The 21,074-nt window shown below is 39.8% G+C and overlaps 1 protein-coding gene across 4 annotated transcripts in view; it reads right to left on the bottom strand.

Moving 5' to 3' along the window:
- Positions 1 to 21,074, bottom strand: part of LOC126458591 (protein CLEC16A homolog) — a 243,512-nt gene that overhangs the window by 149,135 nt on the left and 73,303 nt on the right. For all 4 annotated transcript variants that reach the window (XR_007585664.1, XM_050095734.1, XM_050095735.1 and 1 more), the window contains exon 11: positions 203 to 325. Coding sequence is in view for 3 of the 4 variants with exons in the window: in XM_050095734.1 (XP_049951691.1) it covers positions 203 to 325 (123 nt within the window). In the remaining variant the exon portion in view is untranslated. The remainder of the gene's footprint in view (positions 1 to 202; positions 326 to 21,074) is intronic.

The following is a 21,074-nucleotide window of genomic DNA, read 5'->3' as shown; positions in this document are numbered from 1 at the left end:
AGAATAATTATCTGTCAACTGTAATGTGAAAGATTCATTATTAATCAACAGTTTAACATTCAAGCCACATTGTTCTCATTCTCTTTTTTCCATTCAAATAATTCAAGACCTTTCTTCTAGTAGATGATTTAGATCAGCACTGTCTGTCTGGTCTCTTATTTAAAATCTAACATTAATCTCTAAAAAATAAAATGTTACTCACTTGACTGGCAAGCTTGTGATATAATTTTAATGAGCTTCTCAACTAGAAGAACATTGTACCAGTGTCGAGTCTCTGGCTTCTCTGAAGGAAGCAGAACCGTGTCAATAAGTTCTTCATTTACACCTGAAAAAAGGACAGTATACTGCAGTGGAGAAAAAGAGAACAAAAAATCAAGACAAAGTTGGAAGAGACTTATCTCACTCTACGCAGCAATTACACGAAAAATTATTTTTATCAAATTTGTAATACTGAATTGACATACAATTTTCTAGATAAATATCTAACAACATGCACACAATAAAGTTGTAGCACAAATATTTTTCCATGCTTCATAAAGAACGAATTCTGTCCTTGGAGAAATTAATACTTAAGCAGATAAGTAAAATTCTAGGCAAAGACAAAACTGACAAAAATGCTGAGCATCACAAAAATGCTGAAAATCAGCTTTAGCATTCATTGCTGAAAATGTATAACAAGATGCAATTTTACAACAAAAATATGATGAATGAAATTGTAGATTTTATGTGCAATATATTCAAACACATTTGTGGAAATTACAACACCCAGAAAGAATGGTAGGAGTGAAGCAAAATTTAAAGAATGTGTTACACAGCAAAAAGGGGTTCATGTATCAGACTATGTAAATGTAGAACCCCTTTTTTTGCATGACTAGAAAGATAAGTGCTACAACAACAACTCATCAACCTATGACTTGAGGTCAAACAGCCCACAATTATTGGTATCTTGGAAATGGGTTGCACAGTACATACTGCTATGGCAGTGATGCATTGTGGAAACAGTAGATAGAAGACAACTGTGTGTGGTGAGGAGCCATAGCTAGACTACAGTGTGATCACAGAATGTAGGAAACACCACCTTGTTCGCATGGCTATAACGGATTTAACAGCCTTGTCCACAGTGTTGGCTAGATGCTGGAGCACCAGATAGGATATGAACCTCTCTGTATTGATGAATCAATCCACTTGTTGTTCACTGGACTGGCGGCATGTTTGCCAGTGCATCAGCCTCACACTGTCTAGAAACCACAAACTCCTCGGACAGTAATGAGTACACAAACACCCTCACCAGCACCCTAAGTGGCAAGCCATAGTATTTACCCCAAATTGAGGTCTGAATGTTCACATAAACTTCTCTCACCAAACATCTGTGGACTTAGCAACTCGTTCATCACAGTCCTATAGCAACCACTGCTGATACGATGTTGACTTGTAGACAAACCACGTGAAGGGAGACGAAACAGGATCATATCCAAAACTTCACATTTTGTTGAATGTTATTTAGAGGCAGTGATCGCAGCACGTGTGTACTTCACACCAATTGGAATTCTCCGAGACAGATATAGCATACAAATTGCATTCCTAATCATTTGCATATTGTAATTTGTGTAATCTCAGGAAAATGATAGTTCACTTGGGAAAACTATAACATTACAAATAAACACAAAGGCTGGCCATACCTATCTTCATAAGGCTAAGATCCAGTACTGCTGAGCAACACATTTAAAAGTGAGAAAATTATTTCTAACTTTTGGAACTATTAGTTTTTTCCTAAGGGAAGGCGGTAGAATAGTGGTAAAATTTAGAAAGGAGGGGCATGTCAATCAGACCCCACAATGAGAAGGGCACAATTTGTGTGACAGGTACACAGCAAACAACAAAAAAAATTTTTTTTTCCCTTTATCATCCTTGCAACAGGTGTCTTCCTTGCACCCCAGTGACATGCATCTCTTTCTAACCTTCCCCAAGCAACCAGTCTTTTCTCCTTGAGGATGTAACTAATAGTTCCAAATGTTAGGAATTATTTTCTCACTTTTAAATGCGTCTATCGACCGAACTAGAACTTCATCTGTTGCATGTCAGAACTGTCTCTTTAAACATTATCTGTGATGTAGAGTTCACTTCAGTTATATACACACTCACAGTGTTGCAATTTTCACATTGGAGTATTATGTTGTTCATTCATCAGAATAAAAATAACGCATGCAGCTGGTGCCATAACTGCCCTGTATGCACGTTTATTTTCATTAAAATTTAGTGTAACTTGTAATAGGAAATGTTTTACTTTCTCAAACCAAGTACATTCTTCACATGTATCTGATGATACTTAATCTTGATGGTGGTGTCATTACATCAACTTAAATATACTTCTTTGTACTTTTCTGGCAATACAAGATTTACCTGACTTCCCCATATCCCCCCCCCCCTCCCCCCCCTTTGACATGCTCATTTCACTTCAAATGGTTACTTGCAAAGTAACTGTCATTTTGAGTAGTTTATATCTGATGACTTAACATAACGACAGGCCTATTAGAGTCCCATTTACTACATCTAATACCAATTTTTTCTGAAGTCCCCTATTTTATCGTAATTCCCTACTTGCGACATCAATAAACAAACAACTGCATTACCTGTGAACATACTTTTTGCAACTGACAAAAGCTTCACAATGGAACTATGCATCTCAACTGATGACTGATACTTGTCTTGTTGACAGCATCTTCAAGAATCGCCCAGAGCAGTCTTTGTTACGCGTGTTTGCTCGAACAGCTTTGTCAATCTGGAGATCTGATCTTTCACAGTCCATGACTGTTTGTGATGCCTGCAAGAAGTCCCATCCGAGAACAACATCATGTCTACTGTGTTAGTTATTCTTTTAATACATGTTCCTTTCGGCTGGATGTATTTCCCATTCGCGACCTTCAGCACAATCCCTGTTACATCATGCAATAGTCTTCATTAGCTGGTAATGATAAGCATGAAACAGAACAAACTGGATCCAGACATTTGTTCTTGTTGCACCCCTACAAATATTTAATTTTTTACTCAGTTTTAACTTTTAAGAAACACTTGTGTAATACATATTCAAATTTATCAAAACTTTAATTATACTTTGCCTCACTTGAACTTATTATTCAGGCTTTTCTGTTCAGTACACTGATTTCATTAGTGTAATTAATTTTGCTGAAAACCATGCTGATTAAAAGTTATTATCAAAACAAGGTAGGGAACTTTGACTGGGCTAATCAGGTATGTTGACACTACAAATTAGAAAGACTGGCAGCGGGATCTTGGAATAACATCTTTAAATTTCTATGAAAATAATAAACTTAAAAGATAATTGTAATCACTGTTCAAATACAACCAAAATTACTTTCACCATTTGTACCATTAAGCCTGTTAGATTCTAGAGTTTATTGCTATACTTCTGTTAACCTATTTTCTTCCAAATCACATGACAACTTTCACTAAGTAATTAAGCCAATAATGAAGCATTTGCCTAAATTTGCATCAATTATTATAGATCTAAAAATGGCACTTGTACTCATAAATGGGTTATAGCCAACACAAATGTATGAAGTGGTTCCATGATCTTTTGCATTTTCCTAAACTACTATAAATTTTGCAAACCAAATAACTAACATAACATGCAGCTCATCCACATTAGCAAAATCTGACCTAGCTATTTTTCAAACCAAAATGTAGTTCCAAAATCACAATATATTCGTATGGCAGATTTACATAAAACACCCAGCCCCAAAACAGTGTCTGTGGGAGTCATTCACCATGCTAACATCTCTGTGTTATTCTCATGAGTAAAAAGTCCGCATTGAGCTAACACATGACAAACGTCTATGAGTAGAGTCTATGCTCAGATATCTTAAAGAGAAGAACTGTGTGAAAGTTCTGCACGAGCTAGCACACAACCAACACCTTTGTAACAAAATCAAAGTCTAGTTGGAGCACAGTTCTGGCTCACTAGACTGCACCTACATCCCATGTAACTCCCACCCCCACCTCACAGTATAACACGGGATGAAGGCTAATTACACTATTGACGGCAACCCATCAATACGAACGAAAGATTTATCTTGCCAGCTCAGTTTCACCTCCCTTCTTTGTTTGAATATTAGAATAATTGATAATACAAGTACAGAATTTTTAAGCTGCTAAAGCATGACACTTCATTAAAAGACAATTTGGCTTAGCATGAAATAACAAATCCAAAGGTTCACTGTCTTTACCTAACTAAAGTCTCTACCAATAGTTTGTGTACATGAAAAAGTTATAACTTTACTACAGTTCAATTTGCACTTAAAATCTTTGACCCTATAGTGACAAGGTTGATTAGGCAATTCTTACAACAGAGGAAGGCATTCCCAGTGAGATCTTGCCTTGTAAATCACTGTGAAACTCAAACAGAGAGCTGTACTTCTGTAAATATTACATCTCTAAACTGACCCTGTCCTCATTGCAAACTCTGGTTATGAATGTCCAAAAAGTAAAATCTAAGCACAAAACACATCACTGTGGTGGAATTACCATAACACAACTTTACATCCACTTGTGGTTGTGTAATGTCATTCTTATTTCCACCCGTCTTTATAGTGAATGAGATGTTTAACAAGATTCAAAGTAAAGTATGCACTAGTCTAATGTTCTCATTAAAATCTAAATTTTAAGATCAAGATAATGAAAATACGAAAATCTACAATTACTGCATACCATCTATGCAATACCATGGATGCATGGAAAGGAGAGAAAAAAGCATTGTGCTTAAAATAATATCAAATATATAGTCTAGCAATAAAATATTTAATTATTTTAGATTACTATGCTGAAATCATAGTTTCTACATTAAATGATTTTCTTTTGTGGTAGAGCACCTATGTTTATACTATTTACATTACAGGAATGAAATCTTATACATAAAAGCAACTAAAACACTGTACATTTAAAATTTAAGAAATGTATGGTACTATCCACTTGACAGATTAACAGCACTTAATGGAAAACATGAAGGGGTAACCAATAATTTATTTTCCCATCACTGTTGGAGATTTCAGCATGTTTTAATGGTTGATAAAATGGCCCCAGGGAAATAAAATGTTTATTGCAGTAGAGAACTACTCTTAACAGATACACAAAATCCAAATCAAAGGGGAAATGGAGTCAGTTATTCATCCTGAGTAAAAGTAATTTGCTGAATGGATTATGATTAAGCAATAAACAGATTAAACCTCTTCAGTGAGAAGGAACAATTCCAACAAAGTGTATTTGTGAATTACTGAACTGCTACATATAAGGAAAGACAAAACCATGGAAGTTAGGCAAAAAAAATCAAGTTCCTCTACTGAGAGTATGCGGATGTATGTGCTGTTAAGAGTGAATGAAATTTATGAATATGAAAAGATTTCTCAGTTTCGTGGCAAGAGCAGGATTAAAGGGAGAAAACTGATATAAATTCTGGTCTATAGCGGTTACGAAAAAATCAACAATTGGCAAAAAAGCATGGCAACACTTCTCTTCTTGGAGATACACTATGTACTAGGCTCACAGGATTCATAATGTTCACACTGGCCACTACTCAAGGACATTGGGGTTTCACAACTATTGCAATTTCACAGTGATTTCAAACAGAAATGTTATGGTATACTGCTACATGTGCCAACATGCCACACAACATTACTGTAAAACATAAGGTGCTATTTAGGAAATTGCTGCCTTCATAGAGCTTCATCATTCTCTCCACATTCAGGACTCAGCACTTAATAATTACCTTGTGTCACAAATAATTTACCTGGTTTGACTGAGTAAAATTGAGACACCTTCCACTGTTGATGCAACAGCCTGTGGAAGCAGCTTAGTTTGGCTGGCCAGGCAAAGTTACACCAGGGGCTTCCTGTTAATATGACAAGTACTGTCCCCAAGGCACCAAGACAGTTACCAAATGCTACTGCCAAGCAGGTGAAACACAGGCATAACAGCACTGATACACCAGAAAGGCAGAGCCGTTGCAGCATGTACGGCCTGAATGTTACACGTCTGAGCCACAGTTCCATTATGACTTACATAATAGAAACAAATGCTTTAGCAAACAAGCCCATATAAATACTCCTCATCTCTAGTCACAACTAGTGCAGTCTGCCAGCCAACAGCTCCGAGGGGGCACATATGATGGACTGCAAGTCTATATGGACCAACAAGTCTCCACCTCCAGACTCTGCTGCTGCTTCTCAGAGTGTCTACTAATTTTCTGAAGATCAAATTCATGACTTTTTCATTACTTCTTTGGTTCAATTTGTGAGCTCTCAAACATGTGCCTGATACAATGAAACAAACATTTTCTTAATGAATCTGAAATCCAGGTGACATGAAAGATGAATGTAACCTAAACTGCATGTTAACACAAATAATGTCACAATATGTGACTTGTAGTAAACAATTCATCAAATCATAAAAACATTCAACTATCGTCTATGATGGGGTATGACTATACAAAATTTATGTCAAATTTCACAGTAAAAGATTCAATGTTCAAGCTTCTTTGTATAATAATCCTTTTTTATCTTTGGCCTCTTATTTCTCGAACTGCTCTCCTTTACGAGATTGGCCACTTCATTTTCATCAAACTACTACTTTTTTAAGCCTTGTACTCTTTTTGATGAAACACTCTTCACACCCAGTAACATTCATTTTGTAATGTCCACATTCAGTTCTTCCTCTCTATTAAGTAAACCACATAACAATTGTATTGTATTGCATTGTAAACAGTTCTCTCTGCAACAACTGTATCTTCTAAGTTTTCAACAAGCCTCTTGTAACTCAATATTTCCATGAAACATACATAGCAGCTTCTGTATGAACTTGATAAAGTTATGCTTCACACTGCATAGTAAATTCATCAACTAGTGAACTAGTCCGTCCTCCTTAGGATTGAACCGTTTCAGTTGTTTTTCATGTTGTTTAAAATACTCTCTCTTCATCACATAAGCTGTTGATGGAGTCATATGATTTTTGACAGAAATTCTTCCAATGCAATCATCATTCAAGAATTTTTCAAAATGGAGCTCTGCATAATTTCAGGTGATGAACACCTTTGAAATCTTTAATTTTAAAGGACTCTTCTTAGCAAGTTTTAGATACAAACTTTGCAAAATACCTGTGCACTCATTTTTGAAAATAAGAATATTGTTTTCCGCATAGTTCTTGCAGCAGTGGCACCAGTTCCAATATCTACATGGCTTGTTTTACATTAGATGCTTTGGAAACAAAAACAGCAAGTAATTTTTCCATAACAATTGTATTTATGAACTGAGAAGCAATTCTACACATTAAACAGAACAAACCTTTGTATAAAAAGAGGAAGAGAGAGTCATCTGACTGACATTTAGATAAGAACTCAAGTCCAACTGATAATGATATAACACATATAAAAACAAAGATGCTGTAACTTACCAAATGAAAGAGATGATATGTTGATAGAAACAATAAAAAACACACAAACACACACACAAATTTCAAGCTTTTTCAACCCAAGGTTGTTTCATCAGGAAAGAGGGAAGGAGAGGGAAAGACGAAAGGATGTGGGTTTTAAGGGAGAGGGTAAGGAGTCATTCCAATCCGAGGAGCGGAAAGACTTACCTTAGGGAGAAAAAAGGGCAGGTATACACTCTCTCGCGCGCGCGCGCGCGCGCGCAGCCCACACAAACACACAGTTTTCGCATCCCGCAACTACCCTCCTGACCTGGTACAGAAGCAAACAGCTAGAGCCACTTCCTCATACCCTCAAACCCAGAATCTCCTACAGAAGAACCCCAAAAGTGCCCCACTTGTGACAGGATACTTTCTGGGACTGGATCAGACTCTGAATGTGGCTCTCCAGCAGGGTTATGACCTTCCTCAAATGTTGCCCTGAAATGAGATCCATCCTTCATGAAATCCTCCCCAGTCCACCAAGAGTGTCTTTCCGCTGTCCACCTAACCTTCGTAACCTCTTGGTTCATCCCTATGAAATTCCCAAACCACCTTCTCTACCCTCTGGCTCCTACCCTTGTAACCCCCCCCCCCCCCCAGTGTAAAACCTGTCCCATGCACCCTCCCACCACCACCTACTCCAGTCCTGTAACCCGGAAGGTACGTGTGAAAGCACCCATGTGATTTACCAACTGACATGCCTACACTGTGAAGCCTTCTATGTGGGAATGACCAGCAACAAACTGTCCATTCGCATGAACGGACACAGGCAGACAGTGTTTGTTGGTAATAAGGATCACCCTCTGGCCAACCATGCCTTGGTGAAAGGCCAGCACATCTTGCCACAGTGTTACACCGTCCGGGTTATCTGGATACTTCCCACCGACACCAACCTATCAGAACTCCAGAGATGGGAACTTGCCCTTCAGTACATTCTCTCTTCCCGTTACCCACCAGGCCTCAACCTCCGCTAATTTCAAGTTGCCGCAGCTCGTACCTCACCTGTCATTTAACAAAATCTTTGCCTCTGTACTTCCGCCTCGACTGACATCTCTGCCCAACCTCTTTGCATTTACATATGTCAGCCTGTGTCTGTATATGTGCAGATGGATATGTGTGTGTGTGTGTGTGTGTGTGTGTGTGTGTGTGTGTGTGTGTGTGTGTGTGTGTGTGCGCGCGCGCGCGCGCGTGTATACCTGTCCTTTATTCCCCCTCGCCAAGTCTTTCTGCTCCCGGGATTGGAATGACTCCTTAACCTCTCCCTTAAAACCCACATCCTTTCGTCTTTCCCTCTCCAGCCCTCTTTCCTGATGAAGCAACCTTGGGTTGCAAAAGCGTGAAATTTGTGTGTATGTTTGTGTGTGTTTTTATTGTTTCTATCAACATACCAATGCTTTCATTTGGTAAGTTACAGCATCTTTGTTTTTATATGTATTTTTCCCACATGGAATGTTTCCCTCTACTATATTTATATCATTAATTTGATAATGATATAAGAAACTCAAGTTCTGGACAAAGGAATTTGTCTTCTAAATGATGCTTAATCTTTTCAAAGTTGCCTTTCCAGAAAAGATGCAGCTTAAAGAGATTTATATAGAAAAGGGAGTGAACAGAATTAAAGAAACAGCTGCTCTAAATGACACTCCTCTAGCAACACATTAGATGGCAGCAGTGTCTTAGGCGGAGCTACAGTTCACACGACAATTCTACTAGGTGTGTATACGTCATATAGACCTGCGTTAACAATGCCACACCTCAAAATTTCTCCATCTGCTTCTGTTCGTGCTAACAAGACTTGCACAAATGCACATACAACTCACCTATACATAGCTATGACTGGTGGTGAACCTTTATATATGTTATTTTTTATTAAATGGACTGCAGGATACAAGATTATTGGAGGTAACACTAACCTGCACTACCTTCTAGAATCACAATAAATAAATAAATAAGTAAATAAATAAATATGCAATGACCTCCCACTCAATGTCATTACTTTTTCATTTTCATGACTGTATAACCATTTTCTTTACTTTCTCATGACTTTCATCACCAGTAGATGCCCTGAGCTACCTGCAACCCTGCTGCTCATCCTGCCCTGTGGACTTAGCAGCCTCCAACTCACTGGCCACCTGATGGCCTATCGTTTGAGCTCAGGGTAGTGTAGCTGTTGAGCTACCTTCACTTGTGTGGGCGAACTCCCTGTTCCCTGGGTCTGCTGCTTCTGTGAGTCATCTCATACACATTAGGTCCACGGTATGACTCAGCGTGCCTCTGTGTGCTCTCTCATGTGCTGCCAGGCTTGTCCTGGTCTGCACTGCAGGGCTGCCTGCTGCTGTGGACAGCACTCTTGCCGATCAATGGCATCATTAGCCCACTAGCTGTACAATGCTGTGTGCCACCGAACTGCTTGCTGATGAGTGTATCTCTTAGAAGGCCGTCTACTGCTTCCATCCAGGGGATGCTTGCCTCTCCAAGTTATCATCACAATTGTTGTAGCTGATGAATAATCAATGAATGTTTTAACAATGACATTTTTACGATGATAGATCAGACTAATATAATGCATCCACTCACCACTCCACTGATCACTGGTTTCCTGACACCTGCCAACTCAGTTCCACCACCCACCTGCCACACGGGTCTCTATAACTATAATGAGAAACTAAAAGTTTGTGTTTGTGTGTGATGATTTCCTAATGTAACCGCTATCAAGGGAACAATAATGAGATGTCTTGGTACTGAAGGTATTCCTTCCCACTCTTGAAATAATGTGTTACAAGAGGCGATAATTGGACACACGTACAAGTTATTATAAGGTCCAAGAAACATTTCAAAACATCAATACAGATGACGAATGATCAGGAATAATGTAACAAATGATGCAGTATGTAAAAGACAATTTCCTTTACATTGTCTATATATGTACTGTGTGACCACATTTTGTCACATGATGCACATCTGACTGGTTGCCCAATTCTTCCCATACTCATTCCAGCATATAAGAAGTGATGGTAAACAGCTACTGCAATGCGGAGTCAAAAGTCTTCAAGGTTCTCTGGAAGAGGTAGTACTTCCTTGATAGGACACCACAAGAAACAACTGCAAGGCATCAAGTCTGGTGACAGTGGTACCACTAAAGCAGTGTCAGACAGTGGCCACAACATGGCCTATCTGCTGAAAACGACAATGTGTCATTCAGGTAACATTATACACTGTTTTGGAAATGTGGGTCACCATTTTGCTGAAAGATGATATCGGTGATATCAGCTTTGCATTGGGGCATAAGCCACAATTGCAGCGAGTCGAGATAGGTGATACCACTGACAAATCTCTCAGCAAAGAAGAAAATTATACAGACTGACTTTTTGGACAGTTGCATGTGGATTCTCTGTCCGCCATATTCATAGACTGATCATTCCCAAAAGATTAATTTGCTTGCAGTCATCATTATTTCCACAATGGTTCTGGATAACGATCCAGAATTGCAGATGGCACAATCAATTGTGATGGCTTGAGGCTTGCAGGAGTTCCAATTTGTATGGTTTCACTCTTAATAACTTGCGAAGGATTTTATACAATTTTGACTGTGGGATCTTCAATTCAGCACTAGCTTGGGAAAGGTAGAGTTGTGAGACTTCATAGCATCGTGTCACACACACAGTCCATTGTCTGTTCTTACATTCCCCATCAACCTGAATGTTTTGCATCACACAAACAACCAACATCCTTCAATTTCTTGTACCACTTCACTATACTCTTGGCACACTCACTACTGACTGACAACAGAAAAACTCCAGCACACAAAATGCTTTGTCTGCCTAGTCTGGTGCCATTTTCAGCAACTATAGTCGGTAGTCTCCCTGTTGGGTCTCTTTCATGCACTGTATCATCTGTTATGTTATTTTCAGCCATATATCTGTACCAATTTGTTTAAGTGTTTCATGGACTTCATAATTATCCTGAATTGTTATCAAAGAGGGATTCAATGTAAAATGATAATGTCTGATGTCATGTTTGTAGATTACTAACTGAATGTAGATGACAACAACACAAATCTCTCTTCACTCAAATACTGCTGCTGTTACAGCACATAATTTAAATCTTCTTGAATTCAAAGCAATACACAACACTTTTCCTTCATGTTCTGTCTGAAATAAAAATGTATACTTTAAAAAATTGATGTTTTTATCTCTGGATGTTAAATCTGTCAAGTTAGTGGTACTAGATCTACTCTCCACATTCTTGCAGCTACACAATCCCTAATTACTTTGTGAACTACTTTTTGTCACATTCAAACTGAGAAAACACTACAACACTAGGTTACCATAAAGCATTGCTTATTGTATTGTTCAGTACATCGATCCCTGCATGAATGCCTTTACCAAAATTTCTCTTCACACAGAGACACACAAATTTATGACCCATGAAATTTATGTTTTACCTTATATTTTTAAATGGCCATATGAGGCAAATGGTATATCACACTTCTTGAGAACACACATGAAACTGAAAATGATTTTTTAAAATATTGTTGACATCAACAATGTCTGATCACAAATATGTATCAAAACAGTGAAGAGCTTGGCAATGTTATACTTGGGAAATAGAACAGACAATAACAACAGTTCAGACAGTCCCATGCAATAAGGCAAAAAGGCATGAAGGAAAATAACTGAGGATGTTGCCAGAAAAAAAGTTCTTGGACATGACTGCATGTGGCACCCAAAAGTTATTCATATCGGGCATACTGTCTTAGGGAAACACAATGAAAGTCTTGTAAAACTGTTTTATCATACATTTCAGCCCCAAGTCATCCACCTTGGGTGATCTGAACTAAAATATATAGCACATCAAAAGTTATTCAATTATTTTAAATTTTTAGTATTGTTACTAGTTGTGAGATGCTTAATAAATATCATCCAAGGCAAAGAACACAAGCATATGCATTGCCATCAGTGCATTTACTGCATATGGTGAAAAAAATGACATCACAGAATCCCCAGTATCCCTTAAAGCCAAAAACACCAACAGTAAGTCTGTTGTAGGGATTTCATCTGTGTAGAAGCCTTTCTGTACTCCAAATTCTCTGATTATATCCATACTGCTGATAGTTCAAGATAAATCTTTCAACACTGTAGTTGCTTAAGTATGTCTTCATCACTGAAAGTTTGTGAAGAATTAAAACTACATGACTGAAACTTGCTTAGGTGGACAGTGAATATGACTTTATGGTCCCCTTTATCAGAGACAGAGCTAAGCCTGAAGCTCAGTACTGGATATATGAAACCAAAAACCTGGACTTAAAACTAACTTTTCATAAATACTATGTAGTCTGAAAGACCTGACATACAAGACAGAAAGATTAAACCTACAGTCCTTGTGAAAAAATAATTACTGTATTATGAAAATGTGTATCAACTATCAAGTGGTGAATGAATATCAATTTCATTTTCCCCAAATGTCTCCTTCACAGCTCACTGATTTGAATATAAGATCCCATTTATTTTAAGTAAACTATTGTAGACATTTTCCTCTTCTACAAAGTTTTCCTTGGAAAAAACACTGGAACTACACAGTGTCATTTATCCATCTGGTGTAAGCAATCATCAATAAGTTGTGCAACTGCAAATATTAAATACATCAAATGAATAAATTCAGTAAGCCAAATGATATTTTGGAACAAATGATATTTCAGTCATATTGGAAATGACAGTGATTGTTCAAATGCTTGTTTTCAAAATAATTTATTTTCCATAACAATCACATACAAATTCAATATGAAATGACCAGCTTTGGCCATCACTGGTCATCTTCAGATCTACAAGGCAAATGAGTTTGAAAGTTAAAAGAAAAGTTATGCATATTATGTCAAAAATAGAACACAGTAAAATAAAGTGGTGTCATACCATGACACATGGTGTAGTAGTTCGCTGTAACCACAGAGGAAACTGCATTGTCAATTTATGTACACTCCTGGAAATTGAAATAAGAACACCGTGAATTCATTGTCCCAGGAAGGGGAAACTTTATTGACACATTCCTGGGGTCAGATACATCACATGATCACACTGACAGAACCACAGGCACATAGACACAGGCAACAGAGCATGCACAATGTCGCCACTAGTACAGTGTATATCCACCTTTCGCAGCAATGCAGGCTGCTATTCTCCCATGGAGACGATCGTAGAGATGCTGGATGTAGTCCTGTGGAACGGCTTGCCATGCCATTTCCACCTGGCGCCTCAGTTGGACCAGCGTTCGTGCTGGACGTGCAGACCGCGTGAGACGACGCTTCATCCAGTCCCAAACATGCTCAATGGGGGACAGATCCGGAGATCTTGCTGGCCAGGGTAGTTGACTTACACCTTCTAGAGCACGTTGGGTGGCACGGGATACATGCGGACGTGCATCGTTCTGTTGGAACAGCAAGTTCCCTTGCCGGTCTAGGAATGGTAGAACGATGGGTTCGATGACGGTTTGGATGTACCGTGCACTATTCAGTGTCCCCTCGACGATCACCAGTGGTGTACGGCCAGTGTAGGAGATCGCTCCCCACACCATGATCCCGGGTGTTGGCCCTGTGTGCCTCGGTCGTATGCAGTCCTGATTGTGGCGCTCACCTGCACGGCGCCAAACACGCATACGACCATCATTGGCACCAAGGCAGAAGCGACTCTCATCGCTGAAGACGACACGTCTCCATTCGTCCCTCCATTCACGCCTGTCGCGACACCACTGGAGGCGGGCTGCACGATGTTGGGGCATGAGCGGAAGACGGCCTAACGGTGTGCGGGACCGTAGCCCAGCTTCATGGAGACGGTTGCGAATGGTCCTCGCCGATACCCCAGGAGCAACAGTGTCCCTAATTTGCTGGGAAGTTGCAGTGCGGTCCCCTACGGCACGGCGTAGGATCCTACGGTCTTGGCATGCATCCGTGCGTCGCTGCGGTCCGGTCCCAGGTCGACGGGCATGTGCACCTTCCGCCGACCACTGGCGACAACATCGATGTACTGTGGAGACCTCACGCCCCACGTGTTGAGCAATTCGGCGGTACGTCCACCCGGCCTCCCGCATGCCCACTATACGCCCTCGCTCAAAGTCCGTCAACTGCGCATACGGTTCACGTCCACGCTGTCGCGGCATGCTACCAGTGTTAAAGACTGCCATGGAGCTCCGTATGCCACGGCAAACTGGCTGACACTGACGGCGGCAGTGCACAAATGCTTCGCAGCTAGCGCCATTCGACGGCCAACACCGCAGTTCCTGGTGTGTCCGCTGTGCCGTGCGTGTGATCATTGCTTGTACAGCCCTCTCGCAGTGTCCGGAGCAAGTATGGTGGGTCTGACACACCGGTGTCAATGTGTTCTTTTTTCCATTTCCAGGAGTGTACATAACGTGAGTCTGTATACAGAAGGTAATCCCCTGATGGGCTAGTAACTACTAAATCTTATTGAAAAATTTCAATAACACATGAATAATTAACAATTACTGCACCAGGAGATTAGCTTTAATATACTGTACTCCCCTCGTGTGGTATCAAAGGCATTCCACTTGCATGGATGGAGATGTACCATATAAAATAAAGTAGAGGATCATTAACACATGAGGAAACAGGATTGAGACTAAATTCAAGTGGGGAATCAATAAAAATGATGACCTGCAATATTCAATGAGATCTACCTAGGACAATTGGTGTATTCTTCAGTTACTACGATGTTTGCTCGTAACACAACACATCCATACCACACACTGCCAAGAGAATAATGGTACAGGGTTACAACTAGATCACAACAAACAGCTTAACCCTTAATGCTACAAAGACTCACATGGAATCCCAAACAAATCAAAAACACTTAAACATATCTAAATTAAAGATCAATGGGCACACACTGGATGAGGCTTCAGGTGTGAAGATCCTAGGCATCCTGATGGATAGTAAACTAAGTTAGCACCAATATGTGACTAAGTTAATCAAAAAGCTCAGTTATACATGCGTCGTACACACAAATTTCTCTCACTGTGTTGATCTGCAGATGGGCTTGCTATCATATTTTGCATACATTCCATCATTACTGGCATATTCTTCTAGAGCAGGGGTTTCAAACTGTGCATCACAGCTCCCACAGGCGGTGCAGACTCACAGCAGGGTATTGCAGTGGTTTCATTTACATAAATTGATTGATATGTTGGGGAACTTGTAAACATCATTTTAAAGAAGTAAGTTTGGTGTAAAGCCATTCAGGAGGCAATGGGAGATACCATGATGCTAGTGACAGCGGATGACCATTTGGCAGAGAGCGCAAGTTATCACAGAGCATCACATTTTGGTAAAATTGCTGAAAAGTTAGGGAAATAGTTAAGAGCAAAATACATAAACCCCACCTTTTCTACCCCTCGCAAAGTAAAAGAGGCACCGACACTTAAACAGTGTGCATCCTGTCAAAAGTACAGTGCTACAGGGGCATCTTGTATCAGATGTGATGATTGCCTGAAGCAATACATGGAGTAGGCACTTTAATATTAGGTTTAGGCAGCATACAGACCTGGATAATTCCAAGTCTGCCATGAGTAACCACCTATGGGATCACTGCCAGTCCCTCACTAAGATATTTAACATCTGTAAGATACTGTACAGGGAGAGCACAAGCCACAACCTTAACATCCAGGAAGAAGTTGTGATAATGCATTGCATGTAACACCTCCCCCAGCATACACTCAATGAATACTTAGAATGATACATTGTCATTTCTTACGTAATTTTGATTGCCTTAACAGTGCTCGATAGACCCACACACTCCTGTGACTGTATACGTGTCAGCAGTAGTATTTCTTTTAGCAACGGCTCACCCTCACCTTTTTTCTGCACAGTTTTTGGTTACTGCCAATCCCTTTGTGGCCTTTGACTTTTAATTGTGCTGTTATTCTTTATTTTTTCAGTCTCAAATACATTACAATATTTTTTTTACAAAAGTGTCAACAGTAATTTTTACAGCGCTACAGGGGTTTCATTTAGATTGTTTTTACTGCATCAACTTATCCTCCCACCCGTATCTGATCTAGATCAATACTCCGAAAGCTTCTCTGTCGATGCATGGTGAAGGATACTTCTAGTATCCACGAAGTGATCCGCCCCTGTCTGTTCCACTTGTGAACGGCGTGTGGGAGAATAATTGTTGATAAGCCTCTGTATTTGTAATTTGTTTTGCACTTCCTATGCAATGACTTGAATCCAATGCCACTCTCGTTTTTTTAACTTGTTAGCCTCAAGTGAGAGTGGCTTTTCTGGGAGGAGGGGGCGATATGTTGACACCAGTAAATTATTACATACTATTAACACAATGGTTCAGATGTCTATTCAGTCACCCCTTGGTGTAAATCAATATTGTGTGAGGCTGTGTCCAATGGTAGCCGTATAATGTTGGATTGCTGCTGTTTACTGTTATAAAGAAGTTATGTTGTAAAGAAGATACCTAACTTTCCCTGTTGACACATAAGTCGGCAGGTGAGGCTACACGTCGTTCTTGTCCTATACTGCAGTGGACTGGCATGTTCCTGCCTGGTGCGCACGTGCCACACTATGATAGTTAGCCACCTGTTCCTGCAGGCCCAGTACTATAACGTCGTTGCTGGGGCTCCTTTGGTGCATGAGGTCTTCTGAATGTTTGTAAGTTTTATTAACACAGAGGATGCAGTTTTTTAGAGCACATTCTGTGCCTTTTACATTCGTTCTGATTATGTTGTGGGTTGCAGTTCAATTTTCAATGGTGTTGGTGGCACCACTCAGCCTATTTACAATTTGACAATACACTCACTAGGCAGATTACTATTATTTGGGTCTCATACGATGTAATTTATGTTTGTATGTATGTGTTATTGCCATTAGGCACGACTGGGGCAACATTCTGGTTTTTAAGGCATATTTCCTTTTTCTATTCAGATATCCACCTGAATATGTGGCCTTAGGCTATAAACCAGTTGTCGATCCAAATAAAATCTCTTACATACAGCTGTCTGTGGTTTCATTCCACACAATAAAAATAATAATTTGGCTTACTCACTTTCTGAATAAGGGAACAACGTGTACACTAGTAATGATACCTAGTGGGCCAGTAAGTAAGTGTCATTATTATGGCAGCATGGTAAGAATCAGTCGAATCGTACTATGTGCCTCATTCGTTTTTGTTCTGTAACTAGCAGTTTGGAGGTGCATATCATTTTTAACTGTTGTAGTGAAAAACAACCACAGAATGTCATTTGTTTCAAAGACCTAGATGCTGAAAGTGCACTTCCTAATAAAATGAATTGATATTTTGAGTCAAATCACAGTAGTTTGGTAAAGAAATTACAAATATACATTTCTTACAAGTTAAAAGAAACATCAGAACAAATAAAAAAGTTTCACTAAACCAGTTACAATTTCTACAAAAGGCTCTTCTTTCATCTTACAAAGTTGCCTACAGTGTATGAAAGAGCAAGAAATGCCACACCATAGCATGAAACCTCATTTTATCAGCAGCTCTCGACATTGTATCTATTATAATAGGTGAATCAGTTTCCAAGCAACTAGCAGGAGTGCCTTCGTCTCTCAACATTATCAGTCACAGAGTACTGGTTATGACAAAAGACATTAATGATCAGCTGGCTGAAAAGCTCAAAGGTAATGGTGATTAAGCTATTAAGTTTGATGATGCTACAACCACAACTTTTTACGTGCAGTTTATGCTCAACAACAATTTCATAAAGCTCTTCTTTCTTACAAGGAATTAACTCCTGGAACAAAAGCAACAGACCACTTTGAAACATTGCATTCTCTTGTGGAAGAAGACAACATTAATTGGGAAAGTCTGTAGGCATGTGTATAGATGGAGAGTGTAGTATGATTGGCTGTTACAACAGACTGTAAGCTCTGATCCTTACGGTAGTTCCTCAAGCTGTTTGGACATACAGTTTTAAAGATTTAGACTCTCCTCACATTTCTGTGTTGCAACACATATTGATAGAAAACAGGTTGTGCACCCAGTTCATGGGCCACATCATTCCAAATCGCAGCCGAGGCAGTGCCGTAGACAACAGCAGCAGTCAGCACACAGGGACAAATCTTGCCCTCACTGCCTCACATCACACAAGCGGCAGGAGTGCCCTTGGCATGACACAGTGTTTCCATTCTGGCAAGCACGAACATGTACAATCAGTGTGTTTGCAAAAACAGAAGTCACATACGCAACCTGTTCCTTATTCAAAATGCCAGTCTTGGAATGTCAATGTCGTACTTTACAAAGCCATCTAGTGCTACTCACAGTGCCACATCAGTGTCAAAATCTGTGTTGAAGAAGTCCCAGAACTCTATCCCTATGCAGTGGCAAGCAAACAAACTTTCTGTCACATTACAGATTGCAAACTGCAACTAGCACATGCAATTAGACACTGGAGCACCACTGAAAATTTTGAACAGGTGCACGCACGAACTGTTAGGAAAACACACACATCACAGTTCCTGGTATTTGTACCCTGCCCACCACTTTTTGTAATGTCACAATGACAGTTTCATTCAAAGTGTTGTTTTCAAAGGACAGTCTAAATATTTTTGGTATTAATTCATTCAATCTTCTTGAGCTGCACATTCAGGACAATGTATTCTCTGTGAATTTTTCTGTGCCTCAGGACAGTGTTTCAAAACTTTGTGCAGAATTCAGATAACTTTTCTAGGATGGCCTAGGCAAAGGAACCAATTCCCAGGCTCACATTACAATGAAGGAAAATGCACAACCTCAGTTTTATTGGGCACCGCCCGTCCTTCATGTAATAAGATCTCAATGGCACAATAATTGTTAAATTGGTAGGGCAAGAGCATAATCACTCCAGCAGCAGTTAGCCAGTAGATATCTCCTCTTGCAGTCATCAGGAAACTGTTTGGCAAATTAAGATTGAGTGCTGATTTCAAGTCAACCGTGAATCTGCGGTAACTGACTCCTCTCTGCTACCAATCTGCTGTAACTGACTCCTCTCTGTTACCAAGGCCTGATGAACTGATGTATAAGCTAGGACCTGGTTGCTTCTTCTCTAAATCTGATTTACAGGATGCATATTTGCAGATTCCATTCGACGAGCAGACTCTGAAACTTTTTGTGATCAACACCTACGAGGGGTTATTCAAGTTTTTACGTTTGCCAGTCAACAGTGCTTCTGTGCCTGCAATTTTTCAGCACTATCTTTAACCGCTGACTGCTACAGTGCCTTCATGCACAAATTATCTGGGTGATAGAAGGGTCATCCAGAAAGTAAAGAATGTTTGCGCATACAGTCGGCACACGTCTTGTGGCAGCTGCTCACTGGTTTCTGGTGTTCTGAGATGCAGACAGTTGCCACCTGCAATTGTACATCGAACCTTGTCACATGGTAAGTGCAGATATAGCTATGAGCATGGCTGTGCTGACTGCGAATCTTGCTGACTGTAAGGTGTTATATGTTTCTGCAAGTGAAAATGTTAAATCCTGTGACATTCACCAAAAATGTGTAATCCATTTAAGGCAAATATGTAATGAATGCAGCCAGTGTCTGAAAGTGGTGCATAACATTTAAGAATGGGAGAATAGATGTTCATGACAAAGAGAGATCAGGCAAACCTTCGTAATTACAGGTGCGGTGAAACAAAAAGATGAACCACAATTAGCAATGTCCATGAACACTGTTAGGAAGCATCTTCTTCAATTGCACACAAAATTGTCACTCAACTCTTAGGGTAACACAAAACCTGTTCATGATGGGTACCAAGAATGTTTATAGGTGACCAGAAAACTGTGAGGATGGGTACTACAGCAAGGTTCTTGGAGCAATATGAAAGGGATGGCAACACATTCCCCATTAAAAGAGCACCCCTACAATGAAGCGACAGTCTATGAAATGGCACTATCCTCAGCTGCCACAGAACCCACACACTTCAAACAAACTGCAGCATGTCAAAAACTGATGTCTCATGTATCCTGGGACAGTGAAGGGGTACTACTCTGCAATTTCATGCCCTGTAACACGACAATCAATAGTGGTGCATACCAAGCAACCCTCAAACATTTTCGTTGGGCTATCTTAGAAGAAAGATTAAGGAAAGGCAAACCTACGTTTCTAGCATTTGTAGACTTAGAGAAAGCTTTTGACAATGTTGACTGGAATACTCTCTTTCAAATTCTGAAGGTGGCAGGGGTAAAATACAGGGAGCGAAAAGCTATTTACAATTTGTACAGAAACCAGATGGCAGTTATAAGAGTCGAGGGACATGAAAGGGAAGCAGTGGTTGGGAAGGGAGTGAGACAGGGTTGTAGCCTTTCCCCGATGTTATTCAATCAGTATATTGAGCAAGCAGTAAAGGAAACAAAAGAAAAATTCGGAGTAGGTATTAAAATCCATGGAGAAGAAATAAAAACTTTGAGGTTCGCCGATGACATTGTAAATCTGTCAGAGACAGCAAAGGACTTGGAAGAGCAGTTGAACGGAATAGACAGTGTCTTGAAAGGAGGATATAAGATGAACATCAACAAAAGCAAAATGAGGATAATGGAATGTAGTCAAATTAAGTCAGGTGATGCTGAGGGAACTAG

The sequence above is a fragment of the Schistocerca serialis genome, chromosome 2 (genome assembly GCF_023864345.2).
Source record: "Schistocerca serialis cubense isolate TAMUIC-IGC-003099 chromosome 2, iqSchSeri2.2, whole genome shotgun sequence".
Lineage (NCBI taxonomy): Eukaryota > Metazoa > Arthropoda > Insecta > Orthoptera > Acrididae > Schistocerca > Schistocerca serialis.
The sequence above is the reverse complement of the archived record's forward strand: the minus strand, read 5'-3'. Positions and strand labels throughout refer to the sequence as shown.